Genomic DNA, 18,417 nt, shown 5'->3' with positions numbered 1-18,417 from the left:
CAGAGCAATGGCTGGAGATTTCTGATCAATTTCTGGAGAAGTGGAATTTTCCCAATTGTGGGGGTGCTATTGATGGGAAGCACGTCCGCATTGTCCCCCCTCCGAATTCCGGCACATTTTATTATAATTATAAAGGTTTTTTTAGTATAGTCATGCTAGCCATAGTTAATGCAAACTATGAGTTTATTTTTTTGGATATTGGCAAAAATGGCCGCAATTCGGATGGGGGAGTTATTGATCAGACGGAGTTCGCTCGTCGTCTAAAGAACGGCACTCTGAACCTGCCATCCAGGGAGCAAACTGTTGAGGGTATGAGCTTTGTGTTTATCGCAGATGAGGCTTTTGCGCTTGGGGAGCATCTCATGAAGCCCTACCCTCAGAGGAACCTCACCCCAGACCAAAGGATTTACAACTACCGGTTGTCCAGAGCTCGCAGAGTTGTGGAGAATGCCTTCGGGATAATGGCCAACCGGTTCCGGATATTCCTGACGTCCATAAACCTGGCACTGTACAAAGTGGATAATGTGGTCTTGTGTTGCTGCATTTTGCACAACTTCCTACGCAGGAATGCACAAAATTATGTCTTGCAGCAACTGGATACTGACCCTGCTATGCCAGGTACAAGTGGAGAGGCCCAACCTTCTAACCAAGTGGAGTCCATGACGTCAATGGAAGTTGGACGGTCAGCATTGGCATCACACAGGGCCCGTCAGATCCGCCAGGAATATCTGGACTATTTCGTGGGGAGAGGAGCTGTGTCCTGGCAGCAATCACTGTCACACACCCATTAATCTTGTTAAAGATTGGACACACAAGATAAATGTCAGAGATATATTATTTTTCAACACATTAAACAAAAATTGCAATGATTCTGTATTGTGGATTATAATCATTTGGGCACATATGCCAAACACAATTATTTGGGTTAATCATGTGTTATATATGTGTGACTTTGGAAGGGTTAATACATTCATCAGTGTGTTTCTTGACTGTAGTCTCTCACCAGCTGATCCAAAGTGATGATGGCCATGTGTTATTTTTTAGCCAGTGGTGTAAATACAAGGGCCTTCTGCACCCCACAAAATGTACACAAACCCTGTCACATTGAGAACTAGGTCACACCCAAGGTTCATCTAATGTCACCTTACATTGGTGTTCATTGTCCAGAAGTTGCCCATACTATATATTTCATATAATACATTAGGGTATTAACAAAGTACCTACACCTGTTATGTTGTGTTCATTTATGACATCCTTCTCACTGCCCACCAATGTTAGGATATGTCAGTGTTATGTGAAACTTGATCATTGTTCATCTCAAAGTGTTATATATATAGGTAATGGAAAGTGAACTAGAGCAACGAACAAGCAATACACTATAGATTACACTGATCTCCCTACACTGATTGCTACTGGCAATATCAATGCCATATTGAATCCTAGGACTGCTAGTACCTTGAGTGTTGAGTCACACTTATGCGATGCGGGAAGTCTGCGACTTTGCAGCCTTCCAGCATTGCATAAGGGTGACCCGCCACTTACTTTTTGCACAGGATTGTATTCCACAAGTGTTAAGCACTGTGCGATCCAATCCAGATACATCAGAAATAAAGGGTCATGTGCGACTTGTATGCGTGTTCAGTGCGAATGTAGCCATACAAAGTGTATGTCTCAATTCACACTGCACATCTGATGGCATGTAATATCGTAGCGCACTGCTCCTTTATTACATGCGATCAGATGTTCATGCGAAAATCAGCTATACAGTTTGTATGGCTCAATTCGCACTGCACTCGCACAAAAGTCGCACATTTATTCAGCCACATCAGGATAGGATCGCACAATCGTTCAAACTTGTGTGATCCGATCCTGTGTGAAATGTCAGATCGCACTGTGATATGCGTTAAAACTGGGGGTATCTTTAACATTTCATTGACACCTCCAGCAACTCGCATATGGCAGTGACCAAAATGCTTTCATTAACATGTAAATATGGGAATAGGACAGCCATCATACATTTAGTGCTTCTTTACACAGCTTTAGACCTCGACCCCCCAACTAAAGTCTAATAAAGAATTGAACACACATTGTTGAATGTAAAAACGTTTTAGTATCAAACATTCACAGGGTTAGGGTTAGGGTTAGGGTTAGGGTGTTGTAAAGTGCTTTTCCCAAACTTGGGTACACTCTTTAACATCTGAGTGTAATTAAAATGCCCTAAAACATTCTAAAAAAATTGTAACATCAGGAACATCCCAATACAAACATTAAAAACCTAGTAAAATTGTGGCTTAAAATTTGCCAATCATGTCCACAAAATTGCGCATTTTGATTTGTAATGCCGTTGCAGTCTCCTTTATTTGTTCCAGGTCTGCGCAGCATTGGAGAGCCTCACGGGTCAATTTGGCTAATGTGCAACTATGTAAAACATGGTCTGTAAAAATTAAAAAAAAATGAGTCAATGTGAATCACCTACATGAGGTCATAATAATAGAGAAACATTTGGTGTCCAGGTAATCTTAAATTCCTCTCGAGTTAATACCTACCCTGTTCTTATGCTCTTTTGCCCTAGGCTCTTCTTCTTCCTCCTGTCCTCCTCCGATGCTGTTGCTGATGATTCTGCCGGTCTCCTGAGCTTACTATATATTCATTAGGGGTGTGAACGCATGATGACGTCATTGTGAGGGCATGGTTGTAATGTATATATATTAAGATGCAGAGACCAGAGACGGGCAGAATGCATGGCAACAGCATTGGAGGAGGACAGGAGGAAGAAGAAGAGCCTAGGGCAAAAGAGCAGACAACATAAGAGCAGAAGATTGGACAGCAGAAGAGTGGAGAGGAGAAGATCCAAAGAGCAGAGTGGAGAAGACCGGATGAAGATCTTTAAGAACATTTCATAAACGTCTCCTGTCGTTATTCACATACACTTCCATTTATGTGGTTAATGTGTAGGGGTACTATGTACCCCATACCCATTCACATAGTGATTGGGGTCTGGGATCTGGGGGCCACCCTTTGTTAAAGGTTGCTTCCAAAGTCCTAGGAACCCCCTGGCCGCATGACCCCCCAAAACCACCAGACAGGGTTGTGGGGATGAGGCTCTTGTCCTCCTCTACATGGGAGTAAGGTGCTTTTGGGTGTGCGGTGCAGAGGCCCCCTGGCCCAAAGCAACAAAACCCCCCCATGTTGAGGGCATGTGTCCTGCTGTGGTCCAGGGGGTGTTTGGTCCGCTTGCTCGTTCTCTTTCCTGGCCTGACAAGCTGCATGCTTGGATAAGGGTCTGGTAGGGGTTTTGGGGGTAACCCACGCTGTCTTTTTGTTGTGGGCATACCCTCAAACTCAATACCACACACAAAAGGCCTGGTTGTGAACTTGGGGGGACACCCACGGTGGGTTGTTCAATTTTTGGGTGTAGTTCCCCCTCAAAAATCTTCACAACGCAAGTGGCCCCGCAAGTCAGAGCATCCTGATCCGACTTACGGTGCGACTTCCATTCAAATAAAGAGGCTCCCATAGGGAACTAGTGTTGTAAATTGGAGGCTAAAAATAACACTGATAAAAATCATTCTGAAAAAACCTACGTGGGCACACAATTGGCTCTTGGACACTTGGTCCTGGTTCCTCCACAGTTTCGGAAGTGGCTTCCATGCTGCTTGGCAAGTTGCCAGGAGATATTGGTTCAGACCTGGCTGGGGATGCCACATCCTGGCATGACGCAACATCTGCAATGTAAATTTGTAAGGGAATACAAGAATATAAGGTTAAACAATCATTGCAAATACACATATTTCTATGATCCCACTACACAAAAATCTGTGACTACCAACCTTCTTGTTGTTCTGGTGTCTGGTCACTTGTAGGCTCCACCAGAATCACCTCAGGCATAATGTCTTCATCTACATAATACAAAACATTGGCCATATCATAAAAGTCACAAGAGGTACATTTGTTAGGACATGGTGCCCTGCTTGATAGCTCTTTTAGTAACAAATATGAAGACATGTACATGGTTATCTACGAAAAATATGGTACATTAATGTTTGACAGTGCATAGGAACCAATTACCTTTAGTGGAATCTGTGCCACCATCTGGGCCCATGTCCTCCTCTTCTTCCACAACTGCCGATGGAGCTGTCAAACCTCTCCTCCTCCTTTCCCATTGTTTGGCACGGAGTTTACGTTTTTCTCCTATTTAAAGGTTTGAATAATAATCTGTGATTAATAGGAATGTTTGCTGAGAAGATTCGTGCAGGAAAGAACGTTCGTTGCAACACAATACATATATTTTTAACTATGGCTTCCTGACTTTTAATGTCATATACTAAAACATCAACAATAGATCGATCAAATCACGACATGACAACTAAAATGAGTAATCTAACTTTTTACATAGACATTATAATCTAGACATGTTAATACAACATACACCAAATTATAAAAAACATATTGCATGATTAAAAAAATAAAGAAAAAATAAAACTTACTTTTTTTCAAAATCCGATGGATTTGGGAAAGCTGATCCTGCTCACGGTGTTTCAGGTCAGACCACCGTTTCCGAATCTGATCTTTCGATCGCTCGACACCGAATTTTTTGACCAAACAGGCCACCACCTTGTCCATGATGCCATCTTTCCTGGCATTGGGCCGATCGTAATTTGCCAACTTTCCATCGTAATCCATTTTTTCTAAAATGGAGACCATCTCCACCATTTCTGGCTTTGACATGGGTGTAGCCCTTGATTTTCGGGTGGCCCAATCACTTCGGCCCCCACTAATTGAGCTCCCAGATTGTTGAGACATGGTTCGTAATTAAACAATGATTATTCCACTGCCTCAGGTGTGAGTGTCGCATGTAGGCCTGATCTTCGGCACGTACACACCCCTGCACAAGCCCGCCACTGGAGGAGGAGTTGACGCCTGCGCTGTATTTAAAGGACGCCAGATCGTTCGGCCGACGATTCGCTAGCGGACATATCGAGAGTTGGAGCACGATCGAGCGGCGAATCACGACTTTTCCCCACAAACAAAGGTACGACTCTTTTAATAGAAAGTGTGTGTTTTGGGCCCTATACAGCTTTTATTAGGAATATCTTTATTATGTGCCAAAATACATGCTATTTTAATATGTTTTGTGTTGTTTTGTGTCTTGCAGGCATATACTGTCCTGCAATATGGTGGACAATTTCACCACCCACAACTTTTTAATAAGTTTTATTGATGAGTTCAGGCAACTGCCCTGTTTGTGGCAAGTCAAGTCCGCAGATTATAAAAATCGAAAACTCAGAAAACAGGCCATGGAACATTTGGTGGCCTTCTACAAGCCCGTCTGTCCTGGGGCAAATTTTACTTATATCCGCAAAAAAATAAACAGTATTCGCACTGCCTACAGGCGGGAGTTAAAAAAAATAGAGGAGTCCACCCAGTCTGGAGCAGGGGCACGGAATGTATATGTACCACGGCTGTGGTACTTTGATAACATGCGGTTCCTGGCAGACACCATGGAATCCAGGCCGTCAATTTCAACACTGCCTTCTACTTCGGCAGAGGGCTCAGTGTCGGTAGATCCAAGCCAGGATGAGGATTTCCTGGAGGAGAGTTTTACTCAGGTATGGCATTTCACAATATATTGTCTGCTAAAATGTAATCATGTAACAAAATTATAAGCTAAACCATAATTGACCCTTTAGGTAAACGGGCATAGCAAGGGGTTGGCATGACAGGCAACCGCCAGGGGCGCAGGCCAAGGGGGGTGGGTCACAAAAACATTGGCATTGTTTTATTGTTTATTTTAACAATCCACTCAGCCTGCACACCCCAGAACCCCCAGTTTGCAGGCGGATTCATGCAGGTGTAAAACATTGAGAGCTGCTTCATGCAGGTGTAAAACATTGAGAGCTGCTTCATGCAGGTGTAAAACATTGAGAGCAGCTTCATGCAGGTGTAAAACATTGAGAGCAGCTGAGCCAAAAGACCAGGAGACTGAGACTGCCTCTCACTGCATCCCCAGCACACCTCTGGTCTTACAAACACTGCTGCATCCCCAGCACACCTCTGGTCCTAACAAACACTGCTGTAGCCTCAGCATTCCTCTGGCTCAACCTTTTTTAATACAAAACTAACAGCTCCTGCAAATGATCCATCCATCCTTGCTTCCATGTCTCTGGTCTCTCACTCTGGGTCAGCAAGGCAGGTGGCTTCCTTATTCATGTTTCCCTGCACTGCTTCACCCTCAATGCCCTACATCAAGTCCTCTGCAAGTTCAGACCCCTCTCTCTCTGCAACCCCCTCCTCTCTCTCTCACACCCCCTCTTTCTCTCCCTCTCTCTAGCTCTCAACCCTCTCTTTCTTTTTCACACCTGAGACAATGATTGCCCACTAGAGAGCTCTACACTGGGCAAACAAGGGGCAAATTAGAAACTTTTAATGCCCTTTAATTTTTTTGGGGGGGGGGTGGGTTACAGTTTTACATTGATCTTGGGGGGGGGGGGGGGGGGTTGTTGCCAAATACAGCTCCTCAACAAGGGCACTGGAGACCCTAGATATGCCACTGTATGTAAAGTCTGCTATTTGTTCACAATAATATAACAAACATGCATTTTTATATACACTATAACATTCTAATCAATTGTTCATTTCATCAACAGGGAAGTGTCACTGAGGAGGAGCCAGGTTGCAGCCAGGAGCCTGGGGAGCCTGTGGAGCCTGAGGAGCCTGCGGAACTCTTTCCACCACCACCTCCTCCTGCCAAACGGAGGCAAAAGAGGAAGCACGTGGATGACATCACCGACGAGTTTATCCATGAGGCCACCATAGCCCTACGTCGGAAACCGGAGGCCAATGAGTCCTTCGGGAATATGACTGCCAAAATCCTGGATAAGGTGGACCTCAGGCAGTGTCAGTATGCCAGAAAAATTATTCTGGATGTGCTGCAAAACGCAGAAAACGGCATACTTACTGAGCACAGCCATGCATGCCAGGAGCACCCGTGCCCTCCACCTCCACCTCCACCTCCACCTCCACAACACCCACCACCTCGCCAAATGCCACATGGCCAGTGGCAATATGGCCAGCAGGATCCAAACCTGCCCTCATGGCAACCTGATTACAGTTACCAGCAACTTTAATTTGTGTAACCCCCTATTATTTATTTTACCCCTGTTTGCCAGTTTCTAGTTTAATTTTGTCCAAATGGAACTTTTTTATGTTTAGTTTATTATACGGAAAGTATTGATGTTTGCTTTGTTTTTTTTTTGCTGAGATCCAAAAAATAAAGAAAATTGAAAATAAAAAATGGCCTATCTGAATTTGTTAACATGTTTAATATTGTGCATAACCTGAAAAATATGTTTTAGACATTAATTCATAAAAGAATAAAGGGTCATATCAATAGTTAGATCTTTGGTGTGAAAATACAAAAATAATGGTGAAGAGTTCAAATTATTTAATTCTAAAATTTGATAGAACAGATAGAATAGACAAACATTATCTTCATCATAACAGAACACATGCCTTTTTATTAGAAAAGTATGGCATTATGAGCAGCATCTTCCTTCTTCTCACATTTATCAAGATGAGCATGTGCTCCGCATTTCACCTATTTCTTGGACTTCCGCGAGCCGAAAGTTCTTTCTGAATAAAATGTTGAGTTTACTAGAGAAAATTCTTCCGGGAACTCATTTGGTTTGATCATGCGTGTTGGGATTTGTAGCTGTGTGTCGGCAGAATTGTGTACTGACAGGCGAACAATCGTCCGTTCTGGTGTCGGCATACAAATATTTTCATGTTTGCAAGAAAGACTTTTGTCCGCGGATTGTGCGCAGACATCTGTCGGAGGCACCATACTAACACGCGTACAATCGGCAGATCCTTCGTCCACCGACGTTTGTATGCCGACGATCGGTACGTGTGTACGGGCCTTAAAAGGAAGAACTATTTTTTTTTGTGCATTTTCAGAACGTGTGCAGCAAAACTGACGTCTCTGTCTACAGTAAACCCCCCTCCATTGCGGGGGTTACGTTCCAGACCTAGCCGCGAAAAGTGAAAATCTGCAAAATAGAAAAACCCTATTAAAATGCGTTGTAGACATGTTTTTTTTTACTGTCACTGTACGTGTAAAAGCATTTTAAGGTCTTTAAACACCCTTTTAAAACAATAGAAACTCATTTAAACACATAAAAGATACTGAGAGACATAACAAGAGCTATGGAAAACACAAAAATATTTCATTTTTAATGATTTATATAGTAAAATAACATTACAAAAATAGATATATAGCTTCAGCAGCTCTCTCACATATGGGGAGGAACATAAAACCATGGTGCAAATAACGTATGGTAAAATAAGTTTTATTAAAAAACGTAAATTTACTCACATGCAGTTGGTGCTTGAGCGCACCAATCTATCCCAGCAGGAAATATAATGATGGTATATGTGTAAAAGATGGATGGCCGAGCGCAGATCCTCTTCTTCAGTGGGATCTGTTCCAGCATACCTGCCACTGTGAAATGCTCCAATCACTGACACCCGCCTGGCCCCTCCCCTACGCGCGACGACACAAGGGACTACGTGTCTTCCTCAGGGGTATCTCCATCATTATATTTCCTGCTGGGATAGATTGGTGCGCAAAAAGTTATAACCAATTAATCCATGCCGCACTGGTGGACTTTAAATGTGTGCAAAATCCAATTTTAAAAACAAACTTTAATTATCCAAAACTTGTATAGTTTCTCTTAAAATGACTAACAGTCATTTTGCTAGTTTTTATATATAGTTAAAGAAGAACAGGATTTGTAATGGCAGCAAATGTACAAGTTGAGATCTCCAGATTTTTTTGAGAAATCTTGACCATTAGCTTACCTTGGGCTGCCTCAAACCAAGAAATAGAGGCATAGATAGAAGTGGCCTGGCCTTACCAAACCCTCACCTCGCTGCCCAGTTAGAACACATTGCCGAACCAAGTTACAGGACAGAGCTCCTGTGGACCCAACCACTTTCATTCTGTATCATGAGCAGTGTCGAAATTTAAATTTGACTGGAAGCTCTAACCTTCAGTAAGTCTTAATAAAATTTTTCCTACATACTCACCTATGTAAAAGGTGTGGCATAAGGTGAGGCAGATGCAGGAGGTTACTGGTTTTACTAGATTTAGTCCCATCTGGGGAAATGCCCACTACCTAGAGCTTAAGTCTTTACAGTATGGTGCAAATGGAAATGCACACTTGTCTCACATCTTTGAAAATGGTAAACTCTGTAGCTTCCTCGTCCTGAAAACTAGATTTCGCCTTCCACAGTCCATACATTTGTTTTACCTACCGTTGCAACATGCTAGTAGGGCACAGACTGGGGTTGACATTTGGGAACAGGCACCGACCCCCATTTTTCATTATATGTCTGAGGTGGATGTTTATAAGGTTTTTATATTCAGATGCTATTACATGTTGTTATGTACCTTTTTAAAAGACTTTCCCTCGAGAGCTCGGACTAGATGGCAGCAGGATGTGGGAGCGTTTGAGGAGAAACAGTGGGTGGAAGTTTTGCAGGCGATGCAATTGTGCAACCTTAATGTTTCACAGCGACATTTACAGCTATTCATGCTCCTCAGGGTCCACCTTACACCTGTAAGGTTATTTAAAATAGAGTTATGAGAGAACCCAGCATGCACCAGGTGTGTTCTAGAGAACATGGGGATCTAATTCAACTCTTGTGGCGATACCCCAAACTGCATCTTTACTGAAGGAGCGTCCTGGATACTCTTAATAGAGAATTCCATGTTGACATTTGTGCTGATCCCAAACCTTGCCTTTTGGGTATCCTCAACAATCTTCAGACAGAAGAGGTTATGAAACATGGAATAGCTAGGGCCTTCTTCCAGGTCTGTAAATGATTTTTAGGCACTGGAAATTGACTAACCCACCGTCTATTAAGGAGTGGATTGCCCAAATTGGCGACACACCTAAAAAAGTATGTCTTTTAACACAAAAGGTGCCCAGGCAGATTGGCCCCCCTGGCTAGATATGCTAGGACTTTCACCTGTTGAACTGTTATTCGATAGAATTCTGTGAAATGTTTTACTCTACAATGTTTGATGTAGCATCAGTGCTTTGAAAATACATTATTGAATCGGGGCGTATTGTTGGAGATGCTGTTGATGGATTATGGTATTATTATATAAATATTCCTTGAATTCTATATTGTCTCTGGATTTTGTATCTTTATATTTTCTGTTTATTTTCTCAATTAAGTTTTGAGATTAAATTAAAACGAAAGAGGCATGTCCTGCATCAGAAATGGCAATGCACAGAGAGCTTTAGGCATGGTTAGGACTATTTGCAACGCGGCTCGCAGCAGGGGGTCCATAGCGTCCCCCTTCACCGTTTTCAGGTCCGAATTATGTTAGAATTTTTGCCTGAATTTGGACCTGAAATGGAGCCATAGACGCACAGAAAAAAGTGGTCTAATAAGCGATATACCAAAGTGAAAAGAGCTGCCAGCACAACATAACTGATAAACAGATTATAAAATGGCAAAAGAAAAAATTAAGTGCGGCGCTAATAATTTGTACATTATATACAAATAAATCATAAATGCATGAAACAACATGCAAAATAAAGCCCAATGACCTGGGTAGGCTTAAAATAAAGTCCCAAAGAAGTGATACATTTTGTCGGTGAACATAATCCTATCCAAACGTGAGAAAGTGAATCCCAACACCAAGTAAACAAATAGAAGTGGCGCTCACCAGATCAAATGGGTCTGAATTACCATATAGCAAACAGACCTATTAGGCTTTACAAGATGATCCTGATTCCTACGAATATACCATGGATGTCGTTTTCAGCTCTTGTGATGGTAAGAAGAGGGAAGGAAGTCTCTCAAAACCAGATGACGTGAAAACCAAAAAGAGGAGTGCACATAGCGTAATATTGCTAAAAACTTTTAATGAAATAAAAGGAATAGCACTTACAAGAATCGCATGATAACAGGCAATATGATATATTGAGGTTCTACTGCGAGCTCCTTAGACGCACAGGACCTTTCTGCAGTGTGCTCTGCGGCCGCCCCGAAGATGTGTGACTGGCTCCATTGAGAGCCGGTCATACTCTCCTGTCGTGCGAATTGGATATGGGGAAACCCGCATCCAATTCGCATACGTGTGTGAACCTGCCTAACTGCAGATTGTTACAGTTCTATTTCAACTGTTCTAATAATGTTCTCTAAAGGCCTATGTACAAAACAATACATTTCACATTTATATTATACCTTTAAGAAGCTGTTCATAACATGGTTCTGGGTATGGTAAACCGTGCTTCTGCAGATGTCATTAAGTTTGCTTGCATGCGTTTTGTATTAATGCCACTATTGTACAGAAATACAGAAAATCATTTAACTCTCTAGATTTGTATGCATAGTATAAATAAACTTAAAAATTTGTTTTTCATCTAGCTGTAATGTAAAAATCTCAGTAGCAATACAAATACTTATTACAAAGCAAATCTGCTTTGACAGGAAAAGCTGCGTTTTGAGAGTATAATTCAAAACACTGTCTGTGCAGTAGGGCTGCGCATCTTTACTTACCTCACGATTCGATGCGATTACGATTATTAGGGTCGCGATTCGATACGATTCGATTCCGCGATGCATCACGATTACTGCCCATGCCCAGCCTACTGCCCATGCCAAGCCCACTGCCCAACGGTTTTCAAAACTTTATAAAAAAAAACAAACAAACAATCAAGCATTAAAGAATCATTTTTATTTTCATTTGCTTTTAAAGGACACTCTTGTCACACTACAGGAGAGGGTCAGAGATGTCACACTACAGGAGAGGGTCAGAGATGTCACACTACAGGAGAGGGTCAGAGATGTCACACTACAGGAGAGGGTCACAGACTGCAGACACACTACAGGAGAGGGTCACAGACTGCAAACACACTACAGGAGAGGGTCACAGACTGCAAACACACTACAGGAGAGGGTCACAGACTGCAAACACACTATAGGAGAGGGTCACAGACCGCAGACACACTACAGGAGAGGGTCAGAGACTGCAGACACACTACTGGAGAGGTTCACAGACTGCAGATACACTACAGGAGAGGGTCACAGACTGCAGACACACTACAGGAGAGGGTCACAGACTGCAGACACACTACAGGAGAGGGTCATAGACTGCAGACACACTACAGGAGAGGGTCACAGACTGCAGACACACTACAGGAGAGGGTCACAGACTGCAGACACACTACAGGAGAGGGTCACAGACTGCAGACACACTACAGGAGAGGGTCACAGACTGCAGACACACTACAGGAGAGGGTCAGAGACTGCAGACACACTACAGGAGAGGGTCAGAGACTGCAGACGCACTACAGGAGAGGGTCAGAGACTGCAGACGCACTACAGGAGAGGGTCAGAGACTGCAGACGCACTACAGGAGAGGGTCAGAGACTGCAGACACACTACAGGAGAGGGTCAGAGACTGCAGACCCACTACAGGAGAAGGTCAGAGACTGCAGACGCACTACAGGAGAGGGTCACAGACTGCAGACACACTACAGGAGAGGGTCACAGACTGCAGACACACTACAGGAGAGGGTCACAGACTGCAGACACACTACAGGAGAGGGTCAGAGACTGCAGACACACTACAGGAGAGGGTCAGAGACTGCAGACACACTACAGGAGAGGGTCAGAGACTGCAGACGCACTACAGGAGAGGGTCAGAGACTGCAGACGCACTACAGGAGAGGGTCAGAGACTGCAGACCCACTACAGGAGAAGGTCAGAGACTGCAGACGCACTACAGGAGAGGGTCACAGACTACAGATACACTACAGGAGAGGGGCAGAGACTGCAGACATGGTACAAGAGACGGCCAGCAGGTAAGTATGATAGCTTTTTTATTTTATAGAAAAAGAAAATAATAATACCCTTTAGTATCACTTTAACAAATCATTGCTGAGTCTTTTGGTAGCAACTTAGATAGAATGCAGGTCAACAACATCAATGAAAGAAAAAAAAAAAAAGGAAGGCATTCTATCTACAAGTATACTACTTGTAGAAAAGTGGATGTTTCCAGGTGGGAAAGTTTATAGGGAAATCTTAGGAAGAACTAGACAGAAAAAAGCCCCAATGTGATATGCACAGTAGTACACGGACTGGAGGTACAGCAGAGGTGGGGGATGGGCCACTTCTATGCTGCACTCACTCACTCCCCACTTACTTTTAGCATGACAGGCTGGTCTCTCATCTTCTGAGCACTCCTAGCAGTGCACCCCTCCTCCTCCTCCCCTCGCAGCTCATTTCCTGAAGCAGACTGTTTCTTCCGAGGGATGTGATGATAGCTGCAGCCATGTCTGTGTCGGCTTTGAGCAGGACTACACCGGCCCATGGGGGAGGTGAGAGCTACAAATCCTGAGGAAGGGGGAGAGCGTGGTGGGAGCGGCCCGTTGGTGTGCTGCAGCGCCCGCCTCCTGAGGCTACACACCATCCAATGAGAGGGCAACAGCGCCGGATGCAGCCAGGCCACCGCTGCATATTAATCCAGCAATGACACTTCTGTGGAGTGAGGGAGGGAGGGGGAGAGGGGGGAGGAGCAAGGAATCGATTTTTCAGGGTTCCCGCATCAATGCAAAATCGCGAAGGGTCGAATCGCGATGCATCGATCTTTCGATTATATTCCGCAGCCCTACTGTGCAGGCTGTCTGGTGAGCTGGGGCTTACTATACATACATGTGTCTGTTTTATGGTTGGGTTTGTCCTCTGCATATTGCATATGTTTATGTTTAACTCTTATCCTTTATTATTAGGAAACCAGCATTGACACTTTGCTCACAAGGGATGCAGGGACTGAGAACTGTAGCAGACTTAAACGCAAGAAAGAAGAGACAAATTATGTTAAAAGCAAGAGACCACTAATTACAGAGTTTGGTAAGCTGCTTTAACCAGTTGTATTACTGTGGCAACTGCTGTGTCATGTTTTACCTCTTTCTATTGCTGCCATCTTGTTTTGTAATGTAAAACAACCTGTAGTCTCTAAATAATGCACAGTAACATTTTTTTTTTTTTACTGTTTTTAAGCTCCTGAATGTGTTTTTGGGAGGATGTACTTTGTTAAATGTCATTAGTAACTCATAATAACTTATTTTAGTTTTAGGTTAAGGTTGTCATTTGTCCCCGTTTCCTGGAGAAATAAGTAATTATATCAATAAACTGTCTTCAGTTGTCTTACAAATCTATATTCAAAATCAAATCTTTATTATTTCTGCTAATCACAGGCTGTCACGCCCTTCCGGCCTGTGTCTTAGAATAAGAGGGAGGTGAAACCAACAACAATTTACATGTATTATCCCGCCCCCATCGTGTTTAGCTGGTTAGTGTGCATGGAGGGGGGAGGGAGTATGCAGTCATTTACCACTGTTTATATACCCACATGTGGGACTCTGTAGTCGCATGGGCTGCTCAGATGTGATGGGGAGGAAATGTTAGGCATAGAGACTCACTGATAACTGAACATGTGCAGAGCTGCCAACACTGCTCTGCAAAATCCTTACATCGGGCACTTGGACAGAAGGGGGAGAGAGAGAACAGCAGGATCAACCAGGTTTTTTGCAAAAAAAAAAACAAAAAACATGAATCTCATAGTGACTGAGTGAGTATGAACAGCATGTAATACACCATTTATTGATAGTTTTTTAATCCTTACCCATTAACTTTGAGTTTTACTTACTCCTGACCCTGAGCTCTCTGCGTTGCTTTTTCCTGATCCCTGAACTCTCTGCTTTTCTTAATCCTGAGCCCTGCACTCTGTGTTACTTACTCCTTACCCCTGAAATTTAGGTGTTACGTAATGTTAAACACTGAGCTTTAGGCTTTACACTCTCTTGACCGATTGTAGCATAGGTTGAGGTTTTATTTAATACATCCACAAGCATATTGGGCGCTAGACTGCTACCTCCTCATCATGATGAAATGTCCACAGCTGGAACAAGATGTGATGCCAAAGAATGATACAAATTAGGGCAGCCTTAAAATGTCCACTGGGATGGTGGGGGAAAAAAAGCATAAAACCAAACACAAACAGGCACTCCTGAAAGAAACACATGAATCCTGTCTATGGATAAATGGAGTATACAGGGCTGATCGCATGATGAGTTCCAGATATAACTGGATGTTGAGCAGCATTATCTGCGGTTGACCAGACCCGGACCTGCGTAAGGTTGAGTATGCTGGGGGGCTTGAATGTGCCGGGGGACCCAGATAGAAGGGAGATCCTAGTTAGGAGGCCACCCCCGCCATGGCCAAACAGCAGGGGGACTTGAGTCACTGGAAGTGATGTCACCGGAGCACAGAGGTCAGCTGATGCAACATAGGAATGCTGGGAAATACCAGGAAGTTGAGCCGGTTACCAGAACTGCATGTTCTGGGACACGCTCCTTTGTCAAATCCTGGGAAGGCAACAGGCAGAACATTGCTTTCTAGCCATGTTTACGAGCATGACACTACCCCTCACCAAGGAACAGACTGGTCAGCCGCTAGTGGACAACAAAATTGATTTAAACCAAACTATTGGGCTGGGGAGATTAAAACATGGCGACCTATTGTTGTTTTTTGTATATTTGTTTGTATATCAATCATAGAAGGTCGCCATGTTTTAATCTTCCCAGCCCAATTATTTGTTCTGTTTTTAGAGTAGAAATCCTGCGCTTATCCCACCACCTTTCAATGATAAAAATCAACTCAACGCTAAAACAAAAACGTTTGTGACTACAAATCTAGGAACAGTTGCAACCAAATGAGTCAGAACACAAGGCTCATAAAGAAATAGAATAAGAAAATTGGTGCGCTCATCACCTTATCCAAATCATGATTAAATTAAAAGCAGACTCCTACTATACAGAAAAATTGAATGTAAAATAAATACTGCAAAATCAAGTGAAAATTAAATGGAGACATTTCTGTGACGTCATTCTGCACAAGCAGGCTGAAGATGACCACTGTCGTGTGTGTTTGTGGGTGCTTCACTGTTTTTAATCTGTTTAACTAAGTGAATTCTGTGTTTTTAATAAATGCCCTTTTAAAACGTATTACACTATGAAGTCTTCCTCTGTCTCTGCATATCTGGGGAGTGATTATTGTCTGACTTCCTATTATCTGATACCTTGGAAACCGTGTGATCGCAAGTGGAACAGAAAGTCATCCCAGTTTGGGTGCTGAATCTGTTTGGATATTCCTTATGCGAGTGTGATCTCTAAAATTTTAGATCTGCCATTTCTGGTAGAAGGCATGCACTATATGTGGTGAAGACACTCATCTAAGCACCTTTTTGTCATGTATGGTCTATGACACAGACACACGCTGGAATTCCTTTATGGGATCGGATGTTTGTTTAAACACTTACACATAAGGTGTTACTTATGAACTTTCCTTTTTGTAAAGGACTTTTTTTGATAAAGGATTATTTTTGAATTTCATTTTTATTTGATTTTGCAGTATTTATTTTCAAGATTTTCTGTATAAGTATGCTTTTAATTTAATAATTTTTTGGATAAAGTGATGAGCGCACCAATTTTCTTATGCAATTGTTTTAAAGTAATTATGCTGTCCACTTGCAGCAGAGCAGCCCGTTCTTTGGTTGGGGGTAGTGTTGTGCTCGTCAATATGGCTATAAAGCAATGCTCTGCCGGCTGCCTTGTTAGAATTTGACAAAGTAGCGTGTCCCGAAACATGTAGCCCTGGCAACCGGGTCTTTTCCAGCATTCTGATGTTGCATCAGCTGACCTCTGTGTCCCTTTGATGTCACTTCCGGTGACTTGAGTCCCCCTTTTGCTCAGCCGCAACAGAACCAGGATCTCCCTTCTATCTGGGTCTCCTGGCACATTCAAGGATCTCTTTGCCACCTGGGTCCCCCGGCATATTCCTCCTGCTGCAGGCCCTGCTCTTTTCAACCGCGTGTAATGCTGCTCAATATCCAGTTATGTTCCTCGTGTTTTTAACTTGTTTGGAATAAACTTTTACTTTTTATTTGGATTCCTGGCCTTTGGCGTTATTGTGCTCTGACACTCATCATGTTATCAGCCTTGTATACACACTTTATCCATAGATAGGATTCATTTGTTTCTTTCAGGAGTGCCCGTTTGGTTTTATGAGGTTTTATTTAGCCATACATTTTAAGCCCTGCCCACTGTTGCAGCATTTCGACCACTATTCACTGCTATGCACACCCCTTCATTTCCCTTTTCTTAGTGCCCAAAGTATTTTTGTCTTTATACCTCCAAATTCTGCCCCTTATTCCATAAATCTGAGCAAGTTGTTTCAGGGCATGGTTAAAAAAAAATGGGGATATGATTTTGTGGGGTGGTCTGCAAGATGTCCTCTGATTTTACCTTTTGAAGATCTGGTAACCTTACTTTAGGTTTGCAGGTCCTTTAGAAAAAAACTCAAAAGTCTAAATAATAAAGTGGAAGAGGCATTGGGTTCTGAAGAGCAACTCTAAACTCAATGCCACCGCTCTGCTCTTTTAAAAGGTTCTTCCTACATGTTCTAATGCATCTGGAGGAAAAAGTGCTTGGTTCAGGGCTGTCAAAGAAAAGACAGCTGGAACATGGACATGGTACTGAGATTTATACTTTTTTTTTTTTTAACAACCATGTTTTTTAGTCAGAGTAAAGAAATTCTATCTTTAATGCACCAAGAAGGAAATATAGAGCATTCTGAGCGGGAAAAGATTTAGAACCATTGATTCAAATGTAGTTACTGGCGATTTTTATTTGGGATTGTAACTGAATATGAAAATATTAATCATTCACCATACATCAAAAAGAGTAAGATGTATGAAGGTGTAGCTGTCTGGTTACAATGACCAATGCAGACTGCTATATAAGACACGTGTGGAGGCAATTCGTTGACTGAACTTTGATGCAAGCTGTTAATACTTTAGTAACATACACAGGATGGACTATCGTCTTTATTCAACCTCAACTACTATGTAACTATATTTCATTACCAAAGCACGTTGACTATAAGGCCCCTTTCACACTTGTGTGACCTAAAAGTCGTGCGGTTTTGCCTGGACTTGAAGGAATGCCTGTGCAATCTTAAATGCTATGAACCTCAAAACGCATCAAAGTCAGACCAAAATAGTGCAGGGACTACTTTGAATTCGCACAGATATGAATGATACTCATTGGAAATCATGGAGTACGACTTGTAATGCGACTTTTCAGTTCCAAGTCGCAAAAGTGTGAAAGGGGCCTAACTCTGTTTTTACTAATTTGCTGTGTGCAGGGAAATTGTGGGATACATTGTTATTTACTATCCAGTTTATGTATTCTACAGCATGACCATTTCATCCCACAAGTATTCTGCTTTAATTTGAAAATGGGAACCGTTACCAAACGTTGCCTTTTTCATATG

General features: G+C 42.7%; 1 protein-coding gene across 1 annotated transcript in view; it reads left to right on the top strand.

Annotated features, from left to right (window-relative positions):
- The window catches only part of BRCA1 (BRCA1 DNA repair associated), a 413,307-nt gene that overhangs the window by 95,905 nt on the left and 298,985 nt on the right, over nt 1-18,417 (top strand). The window contains exon 7 of the mRNA XM_082271609.1: nt 13,812-13,932. Coding sequence (XP_082127735.1) covers nt 13,812-13,932 — 121 coding nt within the window. The remainder of the gene's footprint in view (nt 1-13,811; nt 13,933-18,417) is intronic.

The sequence above is a fragment of the Pelophylax lessonae genome (genome assembly GCF_965119305.1).
Source record: "Pelophylax lessonae genome assembly, chromosome: 11".
Lineage (NCBI taxonomy): Eukaryota > Metazoa > Chordata > Amphibia > Anura > Ranidae > Pelophylax > Pelophylax lessonae.
The sequence above is the reverse complement of the archived record's forward strand: the minus strand, read 5'-3'. Positions and strand labels throughout refer to the sequence as shown.